Below are 27,206 nucleotides of genomic sequence, written 5' to 3' on the forward strand. Positions count from 1 at the left end.
TGGGGCACCCGGAGGACAGCAGGGGGCGATGCCTTATAATCCGGCTCTTATGGCAGCCATTACTCAATCCAGGGATATGCTGGATGCGAAAATTGGAGCAGTCATGCTGCTGAGATAAGACTTGCGCAACGTAGTGTCTCGTATCACAGAAGATGAAACCTGTATCTCTGGCGTGGAGGACAATGTCACCTCACTAAAGGAATAAGTGGCTGACATGGAGAATGCTCAGAAGGGGCTTGCAATGTGAGTGGAGGATGCGGAGGAACGAGTCCAACGCAACAACCTCCACTTTGTTGGGTTCCCGGAGGGTTGTGAGGGAATAATATGGAGTGCTTCCTCAAGCAGTGGCTGGAGAGTTGGCTCCCCCCGGAGGCCCTGTCTTGTTGCTTTGATATAGAGCGGGCCCACAGAGCGCTCATGCAGAAGGCCCCACCGGGGGCTCACCAATAGCCAGTTATAGTGAAACTTTTGAACTACCTTGATCGCGACGCCATATTGAAGCAGGCCCGAGCCAAGGAGCTGCTGCTCTATTAAAATGAACGCATCCTTATTTTCCCTGACTAGAAACGTCTGGTGAAGCAACGGCGGCAATCGTTCATGGCGGCGAAGGCCCGTCTGAGGAACCTTAAGCTCCCCTATGCTCTCCTGTTCCCTGCCCACCTGAGGGTTGTATACCGCTCTTGCGCGCACTTTTTTGACACACCTGAAGAGGTCTTCAAATGGACTGATGAAATGGTGCAGGTGAGAGTGCACACACCACCAGGTAGAGAATCTGATTCCTCATCAAGCGAGATGGTCCGGAAGGGTCCCCGGGGTCAGCTGAGGGGTAACAGACGGTCACAATCTTGGCGCCGCTCCCAGTCCTGCGGTGCCTCCTTGCGGGGAGGCTCCACTTCAGGTCAGCAGGTATCGGCAGATTGATTGATGGATTCACGAGGAACTGCGGGATTCTAGACTGCTCACTGCTAATCGGAGAGACTCTGGCACAGGCTGATTTTCTTGCCAGGCTGTTCCTGGCGGGGGATAGGCCCGGGAGGCATGGGCTGTTAGTTGGGGATCCATTGGACAGTGCAGGTCCCATTCACCCATTGGGATTCGGGTCCAGCCCCGCCACGACAGATGCTTCAGTGTTTTTGAGGTATAGGGTGGGGGGTTTGTTGGGTGGGGGTTGTTTATGCTCACAGATCGCACTTTTGCTACTAGATCGCTGCTCTGCACCGCACAGTCCCCGGGGTCTACTATAGTAGTGGATGCTGCTCAGATGGCCAGCACATCTAGTAAAGGGAGGGTGACCCCAGGTTCCCTTTGCTTTGTTAGCTGGAACGTTCGTGGAGCCCTGGACAAAATAAACCGAGGGTCATATTTCAACAGGCCAAGCGGGCCGGGGTCGATATCCTTATGTTGCAGGAAACACACCTCATGGGTACGACAGCCCTCTGCCTCCAGCGGGGTGGGTTTCAGCAGGTCTTTCACTCCGGCTTCACGAGGGGTTCACGGGGAGTAGCGATACAGATACACCGCAGGGTCCCCTATACCATGATAAACAGTGGACGGACACACAGGGGCGGTATCTGTTTCTTCGGGGCAAGATAGGGGAAGACCCCCTAGTGCTGGGCAGTGTGTACGTTCCACCTCCCCTGCAATGGAATCAGGTAGAACGGCTTATGACTTTGTGATCGGATATGCCAGAGGCACTCTCTATAGTTCCTGGGGATTGGAAAGATGTCATGGAGCTGGCCAGGGACAGAGGCGGATGGGGGGTTGCTCCGGAGAGTGGTTGCCTCACAAGACCACACTCCTTAGTGACAGGACTTGATTGGGTTGATGTATGGCGGCGACTTCACGGTGATAGTCTGGAATTTACCTACTTGTCTGCGGTTCACGATTCATACTCCAGAATTGACTACCAGAGTGGCAGTGGGCAGGGTAGTGTCGGCGGAGATTCTGCCCCGGGGCCTGTCAGACCATTCCCCGGTGGCCCTCACAGTCCAGATAGGTTGGTGACAGCAGCTGTTTAAGTGGCGCCTCTCGGTATGACACCTGCAGAATATTGACTACAAAGGTCACATGGGTGAAGCTATTGATCACTACCTGACGGCTAATGGGGTCTGTATGTGGTGCCGAGACACTGTGGAGGCACTGAAGCCCACACTGAGGGGGGTGGATATATGCTGGTGTGTGGCAGCGCGTAGGGAGTGCAGGGCAAGGCTGCTGCGAGCAGAAGCAGGAATGAAGGAACTCGAACGCAAGAGCTGGGAGACAGGGGGAGGCCAGTAGAGGAGGCAATTATTAATGGCTCAGCAGAATTATGCGACTCTTCTGATGGACGAGGCCCGCCAAGCTTGGCTGGCGACGCCTAGCAGAGTATATCAATGGGGCGACAATTCCAGCAAGATGCTACACCATCTTTGTCAAGGTACCTTCCATTCCCAGACCCTGCTGGGAATCTTGGGCCCGGAGAGAGAGTTGCTTACAGACCCCCTGGCCATAGCCGAAAGCGTTGCCACCTATTATGCAGAGCTGTACGCTCCCCGTGAATGCCTATCGGCCACCGTGATTGATAAATTCATAACTGACCTCCCACCTAAAACTGTGTCCGATGAGGTGCGGGAGCAATTGGATGAAGAATTGGTCACGGCCCTGGGGGAGCTCAACCCCGGGAAGGCACCGGGACCCAATGGATTCCCCAGTGAATTGTTTCGACATTATTTTACACAGCTGGCCCCCATTTTCGGCCTGTGGTGGAGGAGGCTCGGGAGCGGGGCTCCCTACCCCCAGACTGGAGACATGCGGAGGTGGTGATGTTCCACAAAGCAGGCAGGCCCCCGGAGCAACATGCTTCATATCGTCTGATTTCCCTTTTAATGTAGAGGCAAAGGTTCTGGCCAAAGCCTTGGCCAATCACCTCTTGCCCACATCTCCACTCTGGTACACCCTGACCAGGCAGGGTTCATGCCTCAGAGGGTGACCAGGCACAATATTAGGCGAGCGCACGTGGCAATGGCGGCCATCTGGCAGTTGGGGGAACCAGCGGCGCTTTTACTGGCAGACATGGACAGGGCATTTGACTCCCCCAGTTGGGTGTATCTATTCGCCCTGTTGAGAAGACTTAATCTGGGACCACGCTTTCTCTCATATTTAATGCTCTTATATACAGATCTGACAGTGTCGGTGCGAGATTCTGGGGTGATCTCATGCACTTTCTCTATTAAATGGGGCATGCAGCAGGGCTGTCCCCTGTCCCCATACCTAATTGCGCTAGCTGCTGTGCCTCTGACTGCATGGGTGCGTATTGATGCGCAGGTCCAGGGATTCGTGTGGTGTGGTGTGGCTCACTGGTTAGAGGTGGCAGACCCGTAAGCAGAGAATGGCCCGGGACCAGGGTTCAATTCCCGACACGGCAGGGTCGTGGACCAGGGTCAAAATGGACTCGATAATTCTCGCCTCGGTGCCTACTCTAAGCAGGGAACACACTCGGCAACTCTGGGCATTAAGCTTGCCTCATCTCTACAACGGCTCCCCACAGACGCCGGGGATGCCTGGTTTTACCTTGGAAATACCCAGAAAGGGACCATCTCACAGGGAAAACCAGGACGGGTTACCCAGCGGTCTTCAGCGCCAGGATACTCCATGGAGTCGCAGTGCGCTTTACAAGTACACCCACATTTACATTTACATTTACATTCGAGTAGGCGCCGGGCCTGTCCAATAGAATCAGACTATACGCTGACGATGTCCTATTTTTTCTGACAGATACTGACAGGACGGGGCCGTGGCTATTGCGCATTATGCAAATCTTCGGGTAGACCTCGGGACTATATATGAACCCTGGTAAGTCGACACTATGGATTCTGGGGGAGAAGTCGGGAATAGGCGAATGGGTTTCCTCAGTTCAGTTGGCGGCAGGGGGACTGAAATATCTGGGTGTGTTCTTATCGGATGTACCCGCAGACTCCTGGGAGCGTAATTTGGTTCCAGTATGGGAGCAGATCTGCAAAGATCTCAAGTCCTGGTCTCGGAAGCTCCTTTCGTTATATGGCAGTTTGGCAATATTCAAGATGGTGGCGCTCCCTGAGCTCCTCTATCAGCTGCAAAACCATCCATATCGGATCCCGCCCGATGGTTCTGCCAGGAGAATGCGGCGCTTGAGCAATTTTGTGGGAGAGGGAAAGGTGTGTGTACCTCTACACACATGCTTTCTCTCCACCTACTGCGGGGGATTAGCATCCTCCGATGTTCTTTCCTATTACCAGGCATTGCATCTGCTGGTCCTCAACAAGTGGTGGTACGGCCATAGGGGAGACCCTGCATATGCAGTTGAGCGGCAACTCATGGGGCAACACTCACTACATGCAATTTTAAACTTGCCGCCCTTGCGGGGCTCGCTTCTGTCGGTTACGCAAGTGGTGTTCGAGATTTGGAGGCAGGCACTGCATGGGGTGGTGGAACACACTGACCCGTGAAACCCCCCTCAGGGACAATGGGCGTTTGCCCCAGCTGGCAGCCCTGCAGGGGTTCAGGGGGTGGGACAGCATAGGCATCTCAGTCCTGGGCACAGTTATGAGGGGCCAGATCCTCAAATCTTTTAAAGATCTCCAGAAAGAATTCCACATGCTCCAGTCCCAGTTTTATCGCTGTCTTCAATTTCGACATGCCCTGGCCCCCAGCTTGGAGGGTCTGTACTGGAGTCATTGGCCAGATTTAGGCCACTGGAGGCAAAAGTCTTCATGGGAGATCTAACTGACTGGAAGATGTCCCAGATATACCAGTCCCTGGTTACACATTGCTCCCCCACACTACAGAAGCTTCGGGGGGATTGGGTGGAAGACGTAACCACACTGGAGGAGCAGGATGGAACTGAGGCCCTGGCGGCCTCGCTCGTTGGGGGGGCGGCCATAGCATTGCGACTTCGCCTAGTCCAGTTCAAGTATTTACACAGGGTTTACTTTACCCGAGTGCATCTGTGGAGGGCAGGGTTGATCGCTTCTCCTATGTTTCTTCGCTGCAGTCGAGAGGAGGGTGCATTTATTCATACAGTCTAGTGTTGTCTCTCCCTTGACAGCTTTTGGAGGGGGTGTTTGCCTGCTTTTCAGAGGTCCTAGGGTGGTAGCTCCCAAGCACACCGCAGCTGGCCCTACTTCATGTCATGGAGGGAATAAGAGGAAACATTTATAAGCGACACCTCATGCAACTGGGTCTCACTCTGGCAAAAAGGGACATTGCCAGGGCATGGAAGGCACCAAGGGCCACATCAGTTGCTGCATGGAAAAATGGGCTTGATTTCTGCATGGGGCTGGAACAACATATCTTTGTTGCTTTGGGGTGCCCACTCAAACACTATAAGATCTGAAAACGGTGGGAGGATTATTGGGGGCTGTTCTTAGAACAGAAGGCACAGAAAAAACAAATGTATGAACTAGGGCGTACTGGCACGGTAAGTAGTACCCGCACCAAAAGTCGTAAGCATGGCCTTGTGTGTGGGCTGACGCTGAAAACACTATTAAAACACTTCACAATGCTGTGTCAGGTAACAACTTGAAGAGTAGGGTGCAAGGTAAACATATGTGGCTGTCGAGAGACCCAGACCCCAGGTGTTAGGCCCCACCACCAAAAGTGTCTGAAACTATGGAAGGAGTAGAATCTGGGAATCATGGATCCATCAGGGATCAAGGGCCTCAATGGAGGAGTGGAAAGTGGTGGCATCCAAGAGCAGACCGGTAGATTCTATGCACAACTGATGGTTACAGAATGAAATGTAAGATCACAATCTCTTTATGGTAGATGGTGCTTAGCCAACCTATATGTAAGGATGTATGTCTTTAGTCACACAAATGCAAGCTAATACTCAAGGTAAATTACCTGGATAGGCATCACTTCTAACCTATAGAGCAGAGACCCTTCAGTTCACACAGTTCTAGAGAAATAACACTACCCAATGTCTAGACATCAATGGTAGGGATAGGCACATTTCCCAAAACCCCATGAAGTCACTGGATTCAATTCAATTCAATTCTTTATTTATGTTTTGGAACTCAAAAGAGGTCCACATAAAAACAATACACAGCAGCAAGCATGAAGCACATTAGTACAAATAAAAGATGGACCACCATGAACAGGCAATCAGAAAGGGGTATCCTAATCCCTACATGGTGCCTGCGCATGCTCTGCTCCGATTGTGGGGATTAGTAATCTGACCACCGTACCGACAGGACCTTTAATCCTGTCAGATACGACGGTCCTACTTCCCAGCTCTGCGGTCCGACCAGTGGCATTGTAATGTAGCAGTCGGACCAATGCCCTAGATGGCGGGCAAACCGCCACTGACGGCATGCCGGTGGCAGTCCACCCACTATCGTAATGAGGGGCTAAAACTCAACAGGGTATGGATACAGAAGGCAGCCTTGTAACGAGAAGGGACAAGCCACTCTTCATCTCACTCAATAGACCAGAGAACACTAAAGGCACAGTCATGGGCCAGTTAATGCACCTCAAAACTCATGATAAATCCTTAAGGCCAGAGTCCACAACTGCAACAGCGGTCAGAGGCACACTATCAGCTCTAAAAAGGAAGTCAGCCTCATAAGAAACTCCTCAGAAACACATTTCTGCATTTTCTTTAAGAGGCCAGGGTGCCATGTGCCTATTCCACAGCAGGATACCTTCCACACTGGGTAAATTAATGTTTGCTATGAGGACCATTTAGGGCATTCCTAAAACAAATCAATGTTCATACCTTTACGTTCACAAGATATGAAAATGTGGGACACTCTCAAGGGCTTTCAGACCGCCCACTTCTCTCAGGGTAAACTGCAAGCACTATTCTTATATCTTCACCTACCCATCTGGGTGCCACATGCTGAGATTGTCTTTCTAGATCAGATTCCTCATGCTGAGGCTTAACGCTTGCCTGGCCATCAAGGAATACAGTGTTTTCCTGCTGCCCATATCCTCAATGGTGGTACGCATAATCTGTAATCTGTGCTGTAACTGGGTCTGTTGGCCAGGGGTCCTGTCACCTGTCTCATAGACAACACACTCAGCAGCAGCAGGTCAAATGTGGTAAATTCAATTTCATCGCTGGGTCTCTCTAACAAAAGCAGGCAACAATTGACACACTTGCCGCACCACTACAGAAAAATTCTTCCTCCGCTCTCTCGCTTTCCTGAATACTTCTATATTATGCTCAGTTCTGAAAGGTTCTCGATAGGAGGGGTCTACAAAATTCCAACCTCCGAACAAACCTATGTTTGTGCTTGGCTCACATTTATAGGTTCTGCAATGAAGTGCGACCCTCGGATTTAAATTTGAGCAGATCAAACCTGCCGGAATTTACCAAGTAAAAAACGCCTGGTAATACCAGGACAAGCAGATTTTGGTGTGGTTAGTCCCCATCACTGGGGAATAACTTGTGAAAGGTGTTATTTATGGCACCATATAAATAAAATGTATTAGAGCTTCATTATGCACAAGGTGCAATAAACACTGCACTACATACTAGACCAAGTATGATGAGTTTGGTTCCCATCCCATTCCTTGACTATTATGTTTTCCGAATGAAAGCGAGTACTAATCTATCAAAACAATATCCAAAGGCAGGAGATTAACCTGGCTTGTCCAAACATAAGTATGAAAAGATGCATTTAGTTCAAGGACTAATTACATTAATGATACAATTTTGCTTTGGTTTCATACACCAGAGAAAGGCCAATTTCCATTCTCACTTGTTTTATTTAACTGCACATTGACTCTGCAACAACAGTGGCCAGAATTTCTATAGCTCACCTATATGGAGAACTTGTAAGGATCATTTCTTATGCAGCAGTTTTCCTAACTGACCCTTCAATAGGCTGCAGTCTTTTAATACAACTGACAAACAAAGAGTGAGCCATCGCTGCTACGGCCTGTCTTAATGAAAGCCTACTGCCCTGACAGCATTAGGGCAGGGCTTCAGCAATAAGGACTAAGGGGAGTGGAAAAAGGCAGGCCTTTTTTTAGGTTTTGCCTGCACAGCGCTTGCAAATTACTGTGTTTGTTCGCTTTTGTTTGGAACTTTTTCTTTTGTTAACTTCCCCCGCTGCACGCATTTACAATACTTCTACCAAAGCTGTTCACACTGCTTAAGCCCTATTTACTGTCAAGATAAGATCTCTTCCCAAATAAGGGACAGAAATATTCTAACAGTATGCTGGAATGCTTGCTTTTTATTACTTAGCTGTGTAAAGCAATGTTTGCCTTACAACGTTTTTGGCATTTCCTATTCGTGCCTCAGCACCTTTCTTTGAACTTTGTAGGCATGATTTTTTGCAACGTAATCTATTTGGTCATTTTCATAAAATTCTACATTTTGTAATAAACATTGCATGTTAAAAATAAAGTTAATATACAAGAGCTATGTATATTTTATCACTAAAGAGGCAGCCACAAGTGCAGTTACCTTGCAGCTAAAAGGGACTTGATTTGAGTGGTGCAACAGGTGAAGTAACACCAGCGCCAAAAGCTTTAGGGACCCCACTAAACCCATATTATTGCTAAAATTTCAAACTAAACAGGCAGTCATAAGTGCAGTTACCTTGCAGAAAACAGGTCATGAGTTGAATGGTGCAGGAGGTGCAGTGGCACCGGGCCCAAGTTGTCTTAACTCCACTAAACACCAATAATTGCTATATTTTTACTGCTAAACAGGCAGTCACAAGTGCAGTTCTCTTGCAAGCAACAGGGTCATTATTTTAATTGTGCAACAGGTGCAGTAGGGCCATGTCCAAAAGGTATCAGAACTCCTCTAAACACCTAATATTGCTATGTTTTACAACTAAAGAGTCAGTCACAAGTGCAGTTAACTAGCAAGCGCTAGCGTCATGATTTCATTAGTGCAGCAGGTAGAGTGGCACCGGGACCAAAAGCTCCAGGCGCTGCACTAAACACCTAATATTGCTATATTTTATTTCTAAACAGACAGTCACAATTGCAGTTACCTTGCAGTTAAAAGGGACATAATTTGAATGGTGCAACAGGTGCAGTGGCACTAGAGACAAAAGCTCTAGGGACCCCACTAAATGCATAATATTGCTAAATTTTACCACCAAACAGGCAGTCACAAGTGCAGTTATCTAGCAGGCCACCAGGTTATGATCTGAACAGTGCAGAAGGTGTAGCAGCACCGAGACCAAAAGTTCTAAGCACCCCACTAAACACCTAATATTGCTATATTTTACCACTAAACAAGCAGTCACAAGTGCAGCTACCTTGCAGACAACAGTGTCATGATTTGAACAGTGCAATTGGTGCAGTGGCACCAGGCCCAATAGCTGTCAGGACGCCTCTAAACACCTAATACTGCTATATTTTACTACTATACAAGCAAACACACCTGCAGTTATCTTGCAGTTAAAAGTGGCTTGATTTAAATGGTGCAGCAGGTGCAGTGCCACTGGGGCCAATAGCTCTAGGGACTCACTAAATGCAGAATAATGCTAAATTTTAAAACTAAACAGGCGGTCACAAGTGCCGTAAATAGCAGACACTAGGTCCATAATTTCAGTGGTGTCACAAAAGTTGTCAGAACTCCTCTAAACACATAATATTGCTATTACATCAATTAATTCTATTTATGCCCTCTTTCATTTAATTTTTCAAAATGTTGCTATTACTTACCTGCAATATACCACTGTAACAGCACAATAAATTTGCATTAAGGCAGAGCACAGCCTATTCAGCCTATTTGCTCAAAATAAACCAGACAGTACTTAAAGATCTCTGAACTTCTTTTGTAATTTCAAACATACCATACATTATAAACGTCTTGAGCTGGCCAGGTTAATGAATGGGAATGAGAAAGAATTCTACCTACTGATAGGAACTAAATGCAGGTGATTTGATATGTTGATTCTACTTGACCTAAGAATGACATTTGGTATAGCGGTTGATGAAATTGTGCTGGGAAAATTTAAAGATCTTGTGCTCATTTGGATACCCTTATTTTTCCTTTTCTCATTGACAAAAAACACATGGTGACAATGCTCTCTTCATTTCCTTTTGTTGTTTAGTGGGACAGGATCTCTTACATTAGGCACAGAGTCTCTTTGTATTCCCTTTCTCCCTTTGTCTTTTGTAAAATTGATCAAATGATTTTGGGTGCATCAACATTTATAATACAGGGCTTCCATTGACATTGGAAATATTGGTAGTTGAAATGAAAACAACACAGCCCAATGTTGCTGTGCCAGTACATTGCTGCTACAGAAATTAGAAGCAGAGATGTCTCCGGCGGAGTCATTTATCATGAAAATAACTCTGGGGAATGTTGACTTTCCACTGTCTTTTAGCACCTAGAGGCCACCTTTGTAAGATGCTTGTATTACCTTGACAGTTAATGCTCTACTCTACAAGACCTTAAATTCCCAATTAAATGAGCTGAAAGGAAGACCATATTTATCAATGGAATCATTTTTGTGGCACTGAATAGCAAATCATTCAGATTTTAATTGACTTGTGTCTATGACAGCCTGCCACTAAAACTTTAAAGCAGCCTTAAATCCTTCTCCTTTTACCTTACATCACACAATATAGCACGAATTACTAACACCCTGGAGATGCAAACATTATATAATTCATGACTGTAAGCTGGGGAACGTTTGCCACCGCAATGATTTGAGTATCCATAACATCTTAAACAACAAAATTATCCACAACATTCAATAATGTCACTCTGGAAGCTTCCTGGATAGAAGGTTCATAATTCAAGCATGTTCATCTTGAATTCCACAGCAGAGACATTAATGTACTCAGTCAGCCTTCAGGCCTTCCATCGCATTAAAGGCCACACTCAGTTGCTCATCTTCTAAAAGCAAAATCAGATATTGTGAAGCAAATTAAAGAACGTAATAATCCAAACTCACGTGAAGTTCAAATGACATTTCCATTCCAATTCCATGTATAGTGTTTGCGAGTCACTTATTAATGCATTGTTAAAAAATTGAAACATTTCATGACATTTTCAGAAAGAGCTTATAGTTTCAATCCACTCAGGAAAATAATTGTTAATGTGTTTTAATGGTTATTTTACTGTAGTGAAAACTAAATTACTTATATATATTTTCGGAGAGATAAGGGATTATAAAACGATTATTCACAATATGTTGACACATGTCTATGATCAGAGACAAAAAGTAGTCACCCAAAAGAAATTACCTAGGGCAAACCTCTTAAATTAAGGCTAGTATTTTGTGGGGACGTTTAAAAGTCACGTGTAAATCAGTATCTATATGAAATACAAAGGACAGATTTAGCAATACAATCTTGGAAGCACCATGGAGTAAACCCATAATTGTGCCTGTTAACAATTTTGTGTTTGATAATAATAAAACCTGGAGATGTATTTTTGGGAATTGATCACTCACAGACCAATGTTTAGGGAAGGATTCAATGCACCACAAAGACATACCTTAAGCCAAGACTTCTTCCGCATTTTAAGGCGCCCCATCCACATATCAGTGAGCAACATTTGTGTGCATGTGTGAGACACAAAGGGTCTTAGTGCTGAAGAAACAGCTAGCTTCAGACAGGTTGAATTACTCCAGTTTTTTAGTTCATATGTAAGGAGCTTCATAGCCATCTGCTCGTTTTGTTTGAATGCCTTGTCTAAGAGGTCCAGAGCAAGCTGACCAAATTCCCTATAAGAACAAAATAAAACGACAGTCACCAAAGACCATTATAATTAATTGAACTCATCTCTCATCAGACAATTTGGAAGTATAGATATTCTGGTACCGACCAGATCTGCATTGTGGCGAATTACATTTCTCATGCACTCACTTGAAACAGTGTTCTTCCAAAAGAGTTGAAATATTACGGGATAGTTTAGGCATTTCTAAATAGGAAGACCTCATTATTTCTCCTTAATTACCCCATGCATCTAATTATTGACATTCTAAGTATCTTTTGAACTTAATTGTGATTTTATAGTTGGGTTGGAGAGTAGGTAATGGTGGACCTGTGGATAACATCACATCTGTGAATGCTCTGAATATTTATTTCAGTAAGTTGACCAGTAAATGATACATAATTAACAGGGCATGGGTGAGAATGAATATTCCACCCTACAACAGCAGAATCACAAGTATTTGCATCAATACTGGACAAGGGAGATAGCTACCTCATCATCTTTCTCCATTTATTTGGGGGCTTCTATATCATTCACTGTAAGAAACCTGCCTTTTCTGCATGGCTCCCCAGACTGCCCTTTAAAATATAAATAAATCACCTCTATGCAGGCATTATAGCCCACAAGGTAGGGTAAATGGTTATTACAAATGGAACATGTAGTAAAATGATGTAATCATGCCCTTACAGTGACAAGGCTCAAAAAACTATTTTTAGTGTTGCAGGACAGACTCTTTTATACAGAACATATACAAATATTAATATAGCTATCTCAGGTTTGGAACTGTCTAGGAAAATAATAAAACTACTATTATTAAAAGTAATTAAAAGTCAAATTCAAAGATGAAGTCAGAATTTTAATAAGTTTTAATACGTATTGAAAAAGCAGTAACTTTAAAAAGTTCACTTTACCCTGCATGACACTCCAGGAGGCTAATTTGCTTTAGCTCTCCGGTAGATCTACAGCCTGCACTTAGCCTTTAATGAGGTATGTAATTCCTCCCAGGGCAACATAATAGATCACTTTGATTGACAGGTCACCTGAATGGGCACGGATGACTCCTATGAGCTCAGCTGGACATTCAGCATGGGGACTGCTGCCCCTTCTATTGTCAGAACAGTGTAAAATCCGACCTGAAAGGCCTGTTTGAGGCATGTGCAAAACGTTTTCACTCTTGAGAGTGATCAAACAGGACTAGATCACAATTCTCGTGTATCCCCTGCCTGGCTGCTGAAGGACCCTACATACCTCATTTACGTATGTTGGGCAGCAACATTTGTGGGATTTTTTCGAAGATGACTGAACCAAAATTAATCATACACGAAGAAGGCATTGAAATAGGCCTACCCTAGGGAATTTCTAAATATGTTATATATTAAGTCAGCCTACTTTCAATTTTCTTCAATAAATATACCTGTGTGAATTTCTATTCGAATCACTACTTTTAGAACTCCTCCTAGACTTGTCCTCTTCCAGTCGAATCAAAGGGAGTGTACTTTGATTCTGTACTTTGAATTTTAAATCTTGTTTCTGAAAATATGGTGCAGATTGTTCAAGGAGAGCACAAACATTCTTAAAAAAGAAACAACTTTCCGTACATCATATTTTTTCAACATTAACTATATAGGCAAAAAAAACATAAAACTATAATTCACAGAACTGATATATCTATGATTTCCTACCTCTGTATTAAAGATTAATAAGTGGTACACAGTTTAAGTGGGTCACTTTGATAACATGCATGCATTTTGTAAGATAACAATGTTACATGAATTTTAATTCCTTTTATTAAAATAGCTTTTCTTTGTACAACTACTCCTTTTCTCCTTGTTTCTCCCTTTTCTTCATGCTCAACGGATACACGGATATCACAGATGTTTATTCTATTCTTTTCTATTCTATTCTGCTAATTTATATCCTTTTCTATTTTAGTTACATAAAATTGTAATCTTATGTTACTCATTACACTTGGCTAAAGAGTAGCACTCATTCACTGAATTCGCATAAAGACATTCCTATTTGAATAATAGCTTCATTTAGCAGTGTTGATATTTTGCAAAATAGTACTATGGTAAGTCATCACTTAACTGACAGTTGTGAAAAATGCATTTCATTGGACAGAGAGAAAAAATTCTAACCATTATAAGATCTGTATTAATTGAAGTGAAGGGAGAACTCCTACTTTGAGTACTTCTTCAACTCTTCAGAAGTGTCATCCACCATGTTACTCTGTTTTGCTTCATGTGCCATTGCCCGGTACAGTTTGCATGCCACCACTGCCTTGACCATAGCTTCCTCTCCATGCTGCCAGAAGAACATTGCCATCTTCTGCCTTTTCATCAATACTGCCCATACCAATAGGTCATTGTAAGGGTAGATAAAGCCTGCTGGCTCATTGTCCTCTGAGAAATGTAATTCCTCTTTTGACTTCTTTCTGGACTTGTGCAGACCAGTGCTCTTTTCCTGAAAATAGATGCAATGTGCATTAGAAAGTTTAAACTAAGTGCAAACTAACAAGACATCTTGAATGCATTGTTTTTTTAAACAGCCTTTTAAATTTAGGACTCGCATGAAATCTGTTCTAATAAATATTAGAGTAAGTGTTGATGAATAAAACACTTTTGAAATCTCCATATACAAGGATCTGGATTCTGCCCTGTCCACTCAAATGAAATGGTCTTCATTCATGTATTCACCTTCACCTTCGCACATCACAAATAATTGTCTTCCATTTTTTATCATCCTTGACCTATATGCTGCCTTCAATACCACAGTAAGCTTAGTTCAACTTAATAAAGCAGTGACAACTCTAAGTTGCTTCTAATCTGACCTCTCCAGAAGTTCATTCGTGTCCTGGTGTCCAATCAGTCAAGGTTCAGGCATTCCTTGTGAGGTTGCTTTCCAAGATTCTGTATTTGGTCCCATGCTATACTCCCACTATGTTTCTTGCCTGAGTGAAATCATCTACGGATCTGACTTTTTCTATTGCTAATGTGCTGATAACTTTCGCATATTCACATATGGGGGCAAAATATCTTTGATAGCCTTAAAGCTCTTAATCACTACAACTCACTTCATTTTCATTTTTAATTTATGTAAAAACAGAAATCTTCTCTTTCCCTGCCTCCAACAACGTTCCTCCCTCTACTACTATGATTGAATCCTCCCTGACTCCTCACTTGCTATGCCAGTGCCAGAATCTTGGACTCCTCGCTGATTCCCAAATAAGACTGGACTCCTTATTTCATTGACTGTCAGCAGCACAATATCAGCAGTATTAAACACAGGCCCACCTTCCTTCCAGCACCGAAGGAAAGTGCACTTGTGGTGAGTAATCTAAACTACAGCTACAACTTGCTCATGGACCTCATCAAATAAACCCTCATTCCAATGAACAAGCTTATCAACTTTGCAACTCAACAGTTTGTTACACTTCTTGCAATTATCCAATCTCCCCTTGCTTGCTCAAAAAAGGCTGGCACTCAGCTCGTAGCTGATCCCAACACAACTACTGACACTGGTCTTTTAAACTATTAGTGACATGCCCCCCCTGTAAGTTGCCAATATCCCACGTTTCTAAAGAAATCATATAAATCTGAGATCCTATACATATGGACTAACATCAGGTCCTCCTGATCCTAAAAATTTGATAGCCATGCTTTAAATTGTATAGCAAAATATATATATATATCCGCGGACCGTACACAGATGGCGAGTGAGAACCGAGCAGGTCTCTTGGCAATTATGTAATCCACAGCAATTTTCTTCTCAGAAAAGACTCGCACTCAGGATAAACCACAGTTTAATAAGCAAAGTTACGCGTTTCGACAGCAAGAGCTGTCTTGATCACACATCACTTATATATAATTACCACTCTAAGATGGCCGCTAAGTTTAGATCTGGACACCAGTTACCAAACAATCAGTCCTTTTTTAGTGTCCTAGACCTATGTATAGACTTCCTGTATCAATTGCAAACTGTGTGATCAAGACAGCTCTGGCTGTCGAAACGCGTAACTTTGCTTATTAAACTGTGGTTTATCCTGAGTGCGAGTCTTTTCTGAGAAGAAAATTGCTGTGGAATATATATATATATATATATATATATATATATATATATATATATATATATATATATATATATATATATATATATATATATGCAACACACCTTTCTCCAAACGAAAGAAAGCAGAAGCCACAGAGGGGAACACCAAGGAAGCTTATTTATTCACTGGCTGTGGCGAATGCATTTCGGCATGTAAATGCCTTCTTCAGCGCCCAAACAGTCACGATCTGAAACCTTACGCCTTTGCACGTCCTGACTTTTATTTGGGTAATCCCAAACAAGCTCCACCCCCAACAAAGATGTTTGCACACCTGATGCAAGTCCGTGATCTTCTTTGGACTGCAGGACCCAGAATGCACGATGAGGCTCCCAGGTAAGATGTGGGTGGGGGAAATCATGCCAAATGGTGCGCTTGAGGCAGGACATAGCGCAAAGTTCAAGACAAAATGTTCCTGCTTTTCGGATCAGTGAACACAGCGTCCTCGGGTCCCCAACTGCTCCAACCTTGATGCTCGGAAGTCCAATTCAATGGGGACAGCCAGACAATGCTCGCCGCCCAGCATGAGGCGGAATGCCTCAAAACCATCTGCTTCTTCTCCCAGCACCCGGGCGTTCCCAGACTGTCCGATAACTCGGAAACACAAGACTGCATGAAGCAGGATGCCAGTGTAGTCCGGGCCTCTTAAAGGAGCAGGGGCCTCTGAAGCACGTCTCTGGCCGACGTGGAATTGATGCAACACACCTTTCTCCAAACGAAAGAAAGCAGAAGCCACAGAGGGGAACACCAAGGAAGCTTATTTATTCACTGGCTGTGGCGAATGCATTTCGGCATGTAAATGCCTTCTTCAGCGCCCAAACAGTCATGATCTGAAACCTTGCGCCTTTGCACGTCCTGACTTTTATTTGGGTAATCCCAAACAAGCTCCACCCCCAACAAAGATGTTTGCACACCTGATGCAAGTCCGTGATCTTCTTTGGACTGCAGGACCCAGAATGCACGATGAGGCTCCCAGGTAAGATGTGGGTGGGGGAAATCATGCCAAATGGTGCGCTTGAGGCAGGACATAGCGCAAAGTTCAAGACAAAATGTTCCTGCTTTATATATATGTGTGTGTGTGTGTCACAAGTGGGCTCAATTTCGCAGGTGTAAAAGTCCTCTCGGTGGTGCGATCCTCTTATGCGATAGAGCCACAGGTGTTTATTTATCACTTTGACAGTTGAAAGAAATGACCCGAACTCACGGGTGAATTCCCAATCTTTACGCTTTAATTAAAAACCAAGCTGTAAACAATACGATCCACATTCGATATACAGCATTTACGTAATACCACCATTACTGATATTTTTTATATTTTTTCATTTCTACATTTTTCGTCATTTCCACCCACAGCATTCCCAAACATACATGGGAGATGTCGTTTTATGTGTTTAAAACGTGAACAAACATGAATAACAATATATAAACTTTTGGTAAAAACCCATATTATATAATGACCATTATGAAATGATTAAATATCATCCATATGTCGTTTTTGCTAAAAAAAACAATCATTAATTATTAGCTATAATTGACTTCATTTAAGGAGCATGCTGGGATCAGTAGTTTTTGAATGTTTTTCTTTTAGTTACATGTCACATTAATTATATGTATTATCAAAGAAGACTAGCTTCTTTGATAATACATATAATCCAACGGGGACACGGACAAGCTTTCTAGTCCTCTCTCTCTCTCTTGATACGCGCATACATTAATTATATGATCTTTTCAACATTTGTGCTGTTATTTTTATTCAATAATTATGCCCTCTGGTGGGCCTGTACTCTAGCAGGATGTCCATTCATAGTGACCCTTACTTCAACAATATTCTCACTTATTGATTGTATGTCAATTTTTTGTTTGTTTTTACTGATTCCCGTCACCATGATGGTAAATCATGGCTAGTATTCCTATTGATGTTTCTCTGACATTTATGTCCTCTAGTGGGCTTGCATTCAGATAAATACCTGATTCTAGCACATCTCAATACCTGAGCAAGATTGTGTCAATTGTTTCATAGATGGTATATACCTTGGGTTTTGCCAATCAAATAATGTGCATAATTCCAGTGCAAATCACACATCTATTAGGAAAATTGTAAAAAAAAAAAACATAAAAGCATCTGGTGAAAAAATAGTATACAAAACAGTTAATAGTCGAAGAAGTTACAATTATTATCCATGCCACCTATAAATTAATATATAATTATTCATCCTGATTCACTCCATAAGGTGCTAATGTTCTCTGATTAAGTATATGACAAGATTCCCTTTGTCGTTGCTTTCGCTCTCGATCTCCTCCCGATTCATTTGGTTCGATTTGTTTAACTGCATAGCATTTTAATTTCTTCCAATCACTTTGGTGATATGTTTCCATGTGTTTTGCCACTGCATTGCTCCGATCTTTATTTATGGTTTTATGACGTAACAACTACTGCCTAAATCACGACTTCCTGAACAACGAAAGCTAAACAACGAACAGTCCTTAACCACTACTTTTTTAACAACTACTTCCTAAACCACGATGAAGCCAGAAATAAACCAACATATTTGAGAGATCATAACAAAGGATAAAAAATACATGAATACCATTTTTCCTCCTGTCTGCCTGCGTTGAGAGGCAGTCCCAAAGAGCAGTTGAATTAAGCATGTACCTGATTGCAGTTACATCTTTCCTGGAATACTTGTAGCGCACTTAATTATTGTGAAATGTGTGCATGTAAAAGAGCACGCTAGTAAGGAAGGCACGCATATGCGAGCGCGCATACGTTTGAGGCTGTGTAGCCTTGCAATGAAGTTGAACTCCCTGGGATAACTGAGCACGCAGAAGGGCAGGAGTACGAGTGCATGCATGCATACATTTTCAGGAAGTCCAGCTTTTTACTTGCCGTCATGAAATTGTTTTAAATCCTCGCAGCACCAACGCAAGTGAACGCAGCATGTGTTGCACGTCTCTTCTCTCCGCCTCCCTACCCCTCATCTTCACTTTGATTCTGCAGTGTTAGAGTGTTACATCACTCATCTCCGCCCCCTCACCTTTCCGAACTGCACAGAAGTGAAACTGCAAATGCCTCACATTAATGTGTTGCACGTCAATCTTTTGTTTGTTTTTTTCAAGGGTTGAGGGAGGAGATGAGTGACGTAACACTCCAAAACATTTCACAACTTCCTAAATACTAATTCCAAAAGACGCTATTCCCACGTCGTGCTACCAAACTTGAAAAATGCAAACTGCATCCAAGCACACTTTTTTCAATCCGCCGAAATGCTTGCAGCAATGCCTTTTAAAATCCATGGATGACGAAAAATAATTATTATGCAAAAAAAAGTGCCATGTCCAAATAATGTGAGGCATTTCCAGTTACTATACTGTTCAATTCAAAAGAGTTGGGGGGCGGAGAATAGTGACATTATACTACAACACTGGCGAATCACAGTGCAGATTAGGTTTGGTGGGGGCAGAAAGAAGTGACGTGCCTAACATTCTTTCCGGATACAAACAAGACGTCAGCATGGATCCGGACTTCGTTGAAGAGTTGTGGTTCCAGACTTCGTTGTTCCGTACTTCGTTAAAGTGTCGTGGTTCGTTGTTAAGACTTTGTTATAAAAGTAAGTTGTTGTTAGAAATTCGTTGTATAGGATGTTTCCCTGATTTATAGATGCTCTCACATAGTATCTGCTTTTTCAATTCACAGACTGTACTTCCTACATATTGTAGAATGCAAGGATATTCTATGACGTATATTACAAATTAACTTTTGCACGTAATATGTTGTGTGATTTTCCCTTTTTGATTTGTCACTAAAGTGACCTCTTGTTTGTTAACTGCTATTTGCCAAACTTTGCATTTATTACATCTATGAAAGACTGAATGTGTAAGCCAGCACGTAGGTATATTTTTTTCTTAAAGTGACTGTGCATTAGGGAGTCCTTTAGATTTTATGCTCTTCTAAATGTTACATTTGGATGATTTCCCACTATTTTTGCAACTGGAGAATCCAGTTTTAGAATGTTCCAAAGTTTTCTTAGAATTCCACATTTTTTTCGCCTCTGCTGAGTATGTAGTAATTAATCTTATGGGACCATCCTTTTTAGTTTCCTTCTCCTTATTTTTTAATATCGATGTTCTTGATATTTGTTTCATTTTCATTATTCCTGTTTTGATTACATGTTTTTGTATCCTCTTTATTACAAAAGGCTTATGCTAAAAAGTCACACTGCCAGCTGTCAAAGTACTAAAAGTGTCAAAGAAGAAAACAAACAAACGCACCTAGTAGTGATATGGACATAGACTCTCATTGTATAATGGAATTTTGTATTATCTAGTCTTGTGATTATTAGGTTTCCTTGTCACCTACATACCTTTCTCTCTTTTCTCTTTCTCTATCCTATGCAACAGAATTTGAATAATACTAATAATATTACTACTACTAATAATACCTTAATAATAATTACTATGTATTTTTACTACTTGTTATTATAGTAATAATATGCATATTAATATTAATTATAATACCTCTCAGTCCCCTATCACATAAATACCGTTCTTTTTAAGCTTATGATAATTCACTCCTTATCACTATTCTAAACAGTCTTAAAAAGAGGCATAATGTATCTGAAATCCTGCATATGTGGACTAAACATCACATCCTATAGACTCTCAAATTAGACAATCATATTTTAAAATGGGTAAATAATACTAATGATAATAATAAGGATAATAACATTTTTCTGATGACTGTCTCTACTAAGGGACACCCCTTTTAATTATCAACAAGCACCTTGGGACTTTTGAATGCACAGACACCTATTAACAGTAATGTTATTGGTAGTGATATGCATCATATACTTATCTTGTTAGGATTTATGCTTCTTTTTGTATTAGGTATCATCATACAATAAAAAAGCGAAATCTTAAAATAATTGAAGCATACAGTGTTTTAGAAGTCACAGGGTTACTACATCCACAAAAAGCATGTTTTTAATGCAAGACCAAATCATAGGTTTTGGTGCAAAATGTACAGGTACAGCAAATGGAGAATAAGCTCTTGGACCCTAAAGTGCTTTATATTGTCCATGGGAAAACAGTGATGATGTGTGTTTGCATTTGTATATAAGCAATCATACCTAATCCTTTTCTTTCACACCCTGCACCTTTGTAATTTCTTTAAACATTTTTGGTTTAGCTGTACGAAAGTTGTATAAGTGAATTTTTATAGACCATTCATTGGGAAAAAAGAACTGGGAACTGTAAAGATGGGAAACCCTCAAAATTGCACTAACTAACAAAGCTCTGAAGACTATCTGGGCAACAGTTAGTGCAGGCAATAACCAAGGGAGGTCAGCCATTGAACCAAATATATCGTCTGAAGCTTCGTATAATCACTTCCACTCCCTGTATAATAGCATAGCACCTATAACCGCAAATGATGATCCATTGCCAGCATCCTCCGCGTTTGCTGAGGAGGTAACCACAGAGATCACCCTGTCTGGGTTAGGCTTAGACAAAATACCAGGGGATCTTTTTCGGGAGGAACTGAATGTATGGAGACTGTATTTATGGTCCCTATTTAATGCAATCATGAATAGAATGGATCCCCCTGACACCTGGCGAGGGGCAAAAATTGGCCCGGTCTTCAAAAAAAGCTGTCCCTTCCTACCTACAAACTATAGGCCGATTAGCCCAATTGACATATCCCAAAAACTTTTTGCCTTAGAAGTTCTTGACCACCTACAGGCGTGGATAGAAGAAGAAGGGATCCTGAGTCCATATCAAGTCGGCTTCAGAAAGAATATTTCCACTGTTGACCAGCTATTCAGGCTTCAACTCCTGTACTGGAAAACTGTGGCCATAAAGGGTGGCAGCCTCTTTTTAATATTTGTAGATCTGAAGTCGGCTTTTGATATTGTTCTCAGGAGAAAACTCTGGGAAGTGCTTAGAGACTTGAGGATCCCACCTTATCTCCTCAGTATTTTAGTAAGGCCCCATGAAGATAACTTAGCCCAAGTAAGGTTTGGGAAACATGGTGAATTAACACCCCGCTTTCCTGTTGGTAAGGGAGTGCGTCAGGGCTGTGTGCTCGCTCCTACCCTCTTCTGCCTCTTCATTAATGGACTCATTGAGCAGCTCAGGGAGGTGAAGAACAATGATACTCCGAGGCTAGCTTCTGGTAGGGTCCCAGCGATGATGTTCGCTGATGATACCTTCCTACTCTCAAAGTCGCCCATGGGAATCCAGCGTATTCTTGACAGCTTCTACGCTTTGTGTAAGATCCGCGGGCTGGAAATTAATACATAAAAGACCAAATATATGGTCTTCAACCCTGCCAACAAGTCTCGCTCCAACCCATCTTACATGGTACACCACTGGAAAGAGTGTTGGTCTTTGATTATTTGGGCGTTACTCTTACAGAGCATCTGGAATGGGGCCCCAGATGACCAAGGCAAGCCATAAGCTAGTGCAGACAGTGGGAGGGCGTATGAAACTTTATAGAACCTCTACATTTAAATCTGCAGGGCCAGTGGTTGCATCTACAAAACCCAAGGTAGGGGTGCTACAATGTATGGGGCGGAATTGTGAGGTCATTGCTCTACTATCAGCTTGTACAAAGTTGAGAACAACTTAATGAGACAGTTGTAGGTCTCCCCCCCAGCACACCCCTCATTCCCCAACACTTGGACTTCGGCATTAGGCCTATTTATGAAGAGATAGCTCTTAGACCCCTAACCTACTGACGGCGGCTATGGTTGACCCCGGAACTGGCCACATATTGAGCTGAGCTTAAAGAGATAATGAACAACCCGGGCTCTGCTAAGTTACCCTGGTTCAAACATATTAGGGTTCTTTGTAGTAACCTGAGAAAAGCAGAATTTTGGAAATAACCAGAAGAATCATACCCATCAACTTTACGGCTGGAACTGATAAGATCTTATAGAACGACAAAAATTATCAGTCATCCAAAGTTCGTCCTATGGCCGATTGACGGCCGATTTTATCCAAATTAAAGACGAATATTCAATGGAGTCCTTTTTGGATGACATCCAGCCTAGTTTGGCTAGAAAACTGTATATGCAGTTAAGTATGGGGATTCTGCCGCTTCACTGTTTGACTAATAAATGGTCCAAATTTGATTCTGATGGATGCCCTGCCTGCAGTCACAAGGAGGAAACAGATTTACATGTCCTCTTCTTCTGCCCCGCCTGCAGATCAATACGACAGCGCTGGCTTATCCAACTAAGCAAGAATCTAGGTTTTACGCAATGCGCTGTCTCATACAGAGTTCTGAAATATGATACTCACGGCCTCACTGTCATTGCTGTTTCCCACTTTTTAAATTCCATGTGGCACGCTCGGCAGACCTTCTTAAACTAGAAGTTATGTCTCTATTATTTTGCACACATTTTTACTATTTTAACTTAAGATAGTTGCCCATATTTTATTTGTTTTAATTGTTAACAGACTTATTTGCACCTGTATTTTAATAACGAATCATGCCTGGGTTGGTGGAGATTTCAAACATGTATTTCAAATCAGGTTCATTCGTCTTCAAATGTACAGTTTTCTTTCTATACATTGGCATACGCAGTAGTTCTATGATGGGGTACTATCCATGATTTAAATGTATATATTGACTTTTTTATATTGCTCTGAACTGTCCTTTTATGGTCCTCGGGACCAAAATAAAGTTATTGAATGGAATGGAATTTTTATACCCTTCTCTTTGTGTCTAGGTCTATATTTTGTTCTGATATTAAATACATGTGTTTAATTAGTTAATGATTAGTCATGTGGGCAATGTGCTTAGATCTAGACATAAGGGGCATAAAATCTACTATGTAATTATAATAATACTGCCATTTGACCATCTGGGCCTGTAAAAAACATTCCTTTCAAGACAGGTTTAGATCGTGCATCAAAGACAATGCTAGGCTTACTATTAGAGCTCGATGACCACGGTTTGAAAGTGGCTGTGGAATTTCTGTTCCATTGATTTTATCTATCAGCCAAATTTGACACGGTCAATAATTCCAGCCCAATCGGGTGCCCAGCCGACGAGCTAGTTCTGCTTTTATGATATAGATTTCAAATGAGGTTGGGTTCACTACCTTGACTTGTTGTTTACCCCAGGACCCCCAACTATTCCTGATTTTTTTACGTTTATTTTCTGCCTCTGGTCTGTCTCATATGTTCTTTTGTGCTTCCAGCTATACTGATTACACCAATGGTCTTCCTCTATGACTCAGAACAAACCAATTACTTGGTTGAATGGTTGTGTGGATGGGCAGGCCTCCCCCTGCAGAACTTTGAAAACTGATACATTTGAGGAATGAACAGCATTGCACCCTGACTCCTATGCACAATCTCAAATTTGTTCAAAGTTACCAATTGCCCTTCAGGCCATGTGGGTTGTTGGTACCCGTTTCTTGCAGTTACCAGTTCTGGAGAAAATGATCCTGCCTTTACATCTCAGTTTTCATGAATTTGGTTATGATAAGGTGTAAACTATGAACATGTATTTTTCTCTCAGTTCCAAGCATTTAAACTGCAGCTCTCACAGGTCCAAGGAAATTCAACTATATCGCTCACTGTTTGCTAAGACTCTCCTGGCTTGTACAGAGTTCGCTTTAAAACATGTGCAACAGAGATTCCAAAGTCAAGGCCTACCTTTCTTCTAGGAAATACTAAAACTCTCAATTTGGAAAACAGGTGGTTTTTCTACAATGAAGATTGACCAAAAAGTGGCAGGTAACACAATTTGGAATAATACAAGAAAAACCGTCTTGTTTTCGAGGTAATGTAAGATGGAATCTACTAAGATCCCTCAGAAGTGGAGCATGAATAGTTTATAAAGGTGATGGTTGCAGTGCATGCGAAAATATGTAACTAAAATGTGATTTAAAATTGGCTACCGGGACAAAAAACTATTTTATTAGGCACTGTCTTGGTGTCAAGAATAAAACAGTGTGTCTGCAGTTTTAAACACATTACTGCAATGGTCCAAATCAATGGCAGGTCTACATGTTTCAGCCTCTTGATCCTAATCCGATCAAGGCTTTCATCAGGACCTAGAAGTAATATTGCTACTGCAAATAGTGAAACTGTGCAAAATCAGGTACAGTCTCAATAAAGTGGTTGGTTTGATACAACCTACATTCACCAGTGATTCCAAATTTTTGACCAAATGTCACTGGAGTATTGGACCTCCCCTTCCAGCTCACGTTCGGCCAGGGGTACCGACGGACAGAGCGGTGCCTCACTTCCTGAGCGAATGCCAGGTGAGGTGGGGAGTGCTCCTGCGTAAAGACGGGAATCAGTCCAATACTCCTGTGACAGTTGATCCTGCTCTACCTCTGAGGGATCTTAGTAGATTCCATCTTACATTACCTTGAAAACATCAGTGAGCTCAGTTCCTCTGTTGAGAAGGTTGTAGCCGTTGGTTGCACTAGGATTTGCAACTAAGAGGAGATCCCAGATGATGAAGCATGCCACTTTGGTGGGTGATGGGATTCCGTCCTCTTTAAGAGAACTTCTTTAATCAATTTGGTTTTTTATTTCTGTTAGTGCTCAGTTCTTTTAGACCCACAGTTTTTCTTGTGTTATTCATGGTTTAGAGTGAGGATTAAATTCCGTTTGGCCTTTAAAATATTGTCCCTAGGACCCCCTGTTTAAATATTTTGTGGTGTAGGTAACACAATTTACCAAGGAGAAAGAAACTAATAAGATCCAGAGAACAATATCCCCAAGTAAAGAATGCCTATCTTTCCAATGTGTGTATACCGACTGGCCTAAATTTTCAATGAAATGTACACCTAATACTGTCCAGTTAACAAATGTTGGAATCCATGCCCGGAGCCCGGTTCACTCTAATGTATTATGTAGCCCATGAAATTGCCTTGTTTTGCTCTAGTTGCCCTACTTAATTCATGCAACCCTAACTAAAAAATAACAGGCACAGTCAAGGTTCAATAAGGCAAAACATTAATCCAGCTTGGGGAGGTTTCAATAGTCAGGGATCTTTCACAGTCCACCTATGCAAGATTGCATTCTGAACCTGAAAACAGAAAGATATGGGTAAATGTATGTATTTTCTACAATGTACAAAGTTTGGTGAAAGGCATTGTTTCTGAAGAACCTTAAAGGGGGTTATTTGGTGAAAAATATCACAACAGGTTTTACAACACAAACAAAGCATTCAGGAGACATTTTTGTTGGTTATTGTCCATGATGTAAGATTGTGTGAGAGGGCAAACATTTTTCTTTTCATTTGATGACCCCTTTAAAGTAGTTCAATTAAGACCGATGATGCATGTAACTGAGTGAAAACCTATAAAGAATCCAACAGCTTAGATTACAATGTGACAAATAGAATCAACCTTATATGCCTTTGATTGGGCAACAAGGCAGGTATTTCAAGTCAACCATTTTCCCTGAAACTTACATAGAACCCCAACCACATACTATTAAAGTTGATACTTCTCGGAACATGTGGCTCTTTTAAGTTGATATATTATTCATTATCAAGCCCAAGTACTGAGAGACTCAAAATATAGAAAATCAGTTAAAAATGTAAAGTCTATCTATTGCCAATTATAATTTGTATTAGGAGGAGCAGCCATAGTGCTGTGAAAGGTTTGATCCTTACTTAATCTTAGTGAAAACCAGTCTCAGATATTTGAGGGTAGACCTGCATTGAAATATTGTATAATAGTGGTTATGCTTAACTTTAGCACATTGTTGTTCCATCAAGCCACTATGAAAAATGTCACTACCTCCCCATTCAGCATAGGATTTCATTCACAATTTCTGTACCAAATCGACAGTCCCTCTAGTCAAAAGCAACAACTACATACCAAGCATTTAACATATGGCAACAAAGTTGGGGTGATTGCTCAAATTAAAAACAAGTAAATACATAATTGATTTTTTCGATTTTCTGGATACAAGACTCAGAAGCATATGAATCTAAACATTAAAGGAACTTCGCAAAATATTGTGTATTTCTACTTTGCAAAATCTTGCAATTTCAGCTTTTATCTCCCTTCTTTCCCCTTTCTTTAATCCTACCCTATGAGATTTCTTCACATGTCCATTATCACCATGGATGGAGTGTAAAAGATTAATCATGATTGCCTCTATCAATCGTCACCATTATATGAGATTTACGAAATTAATCTGGAAAACAAAGTGCAAAATGGTTGAAAATGGAAAATGTGAGATCTTTTACTGCATCATAAAAGCATGCAGAAGTGTTCTGAAAACTGAAAATGTGAAAGACGAAAATAAAGAGAGAGAAAAACTGATATTTGTTTATGCAATGTAAACACACGTTTAAGAAATCAAACATGGTTAACTCAGAAAATATGCGGCTGATTACCTAACGTGAAAAATGAAAAGAAATGCTCACATAATAAAACACTTGAACATGATTAAAATGTTAGATTA

The 27,206-nt window shown here is 42.0% G+C and overlaps 1 protein-coding gene across 1 annotated transcript in view; it reads right to left on the reverse strand.

Moving 5' to 3' along the window:
- TRPM6 (transient receptor potential cation channel subfamily M member 6) overlaps window positions 1-27,206 on the reverse strand; it is a 720,746-nt gene that overhangs the window by 347,964 nt on the left and 345,576 nt on the right. The window contains exons 16-17 of the mRNA XM_086961279.1: window positions 13,842-14,122; window positions 11,441-11,669 (exon numbers count right to left, since the gene is read on the reverse strand). Coding sequence (XP_086817405.1) covers window positions 11,441-11,669; window positions 13,842-14,122 — 510 coding nt within the window. The remainder of the gene's footprint in view (window positions 1-11,440; window positions 11,670-13,841; window positions 14,123-27,206) is intronic.

This window comes from Lissotriton vulgaris, chromosome 3_1 (assembly GCF_964263255.1).
Source record: "Lissotriton vulgaris chromosome 3_1, aLisVul1.2, whole genome shotgun sequence".
Classification (NCBI taxonomy): domain Eukaryota; kingdom Metazoa; phylum Chordata; class Amphibia; order Caudata; family Salamandridae; genus Lissotriton; species Lissotriton vulgaris.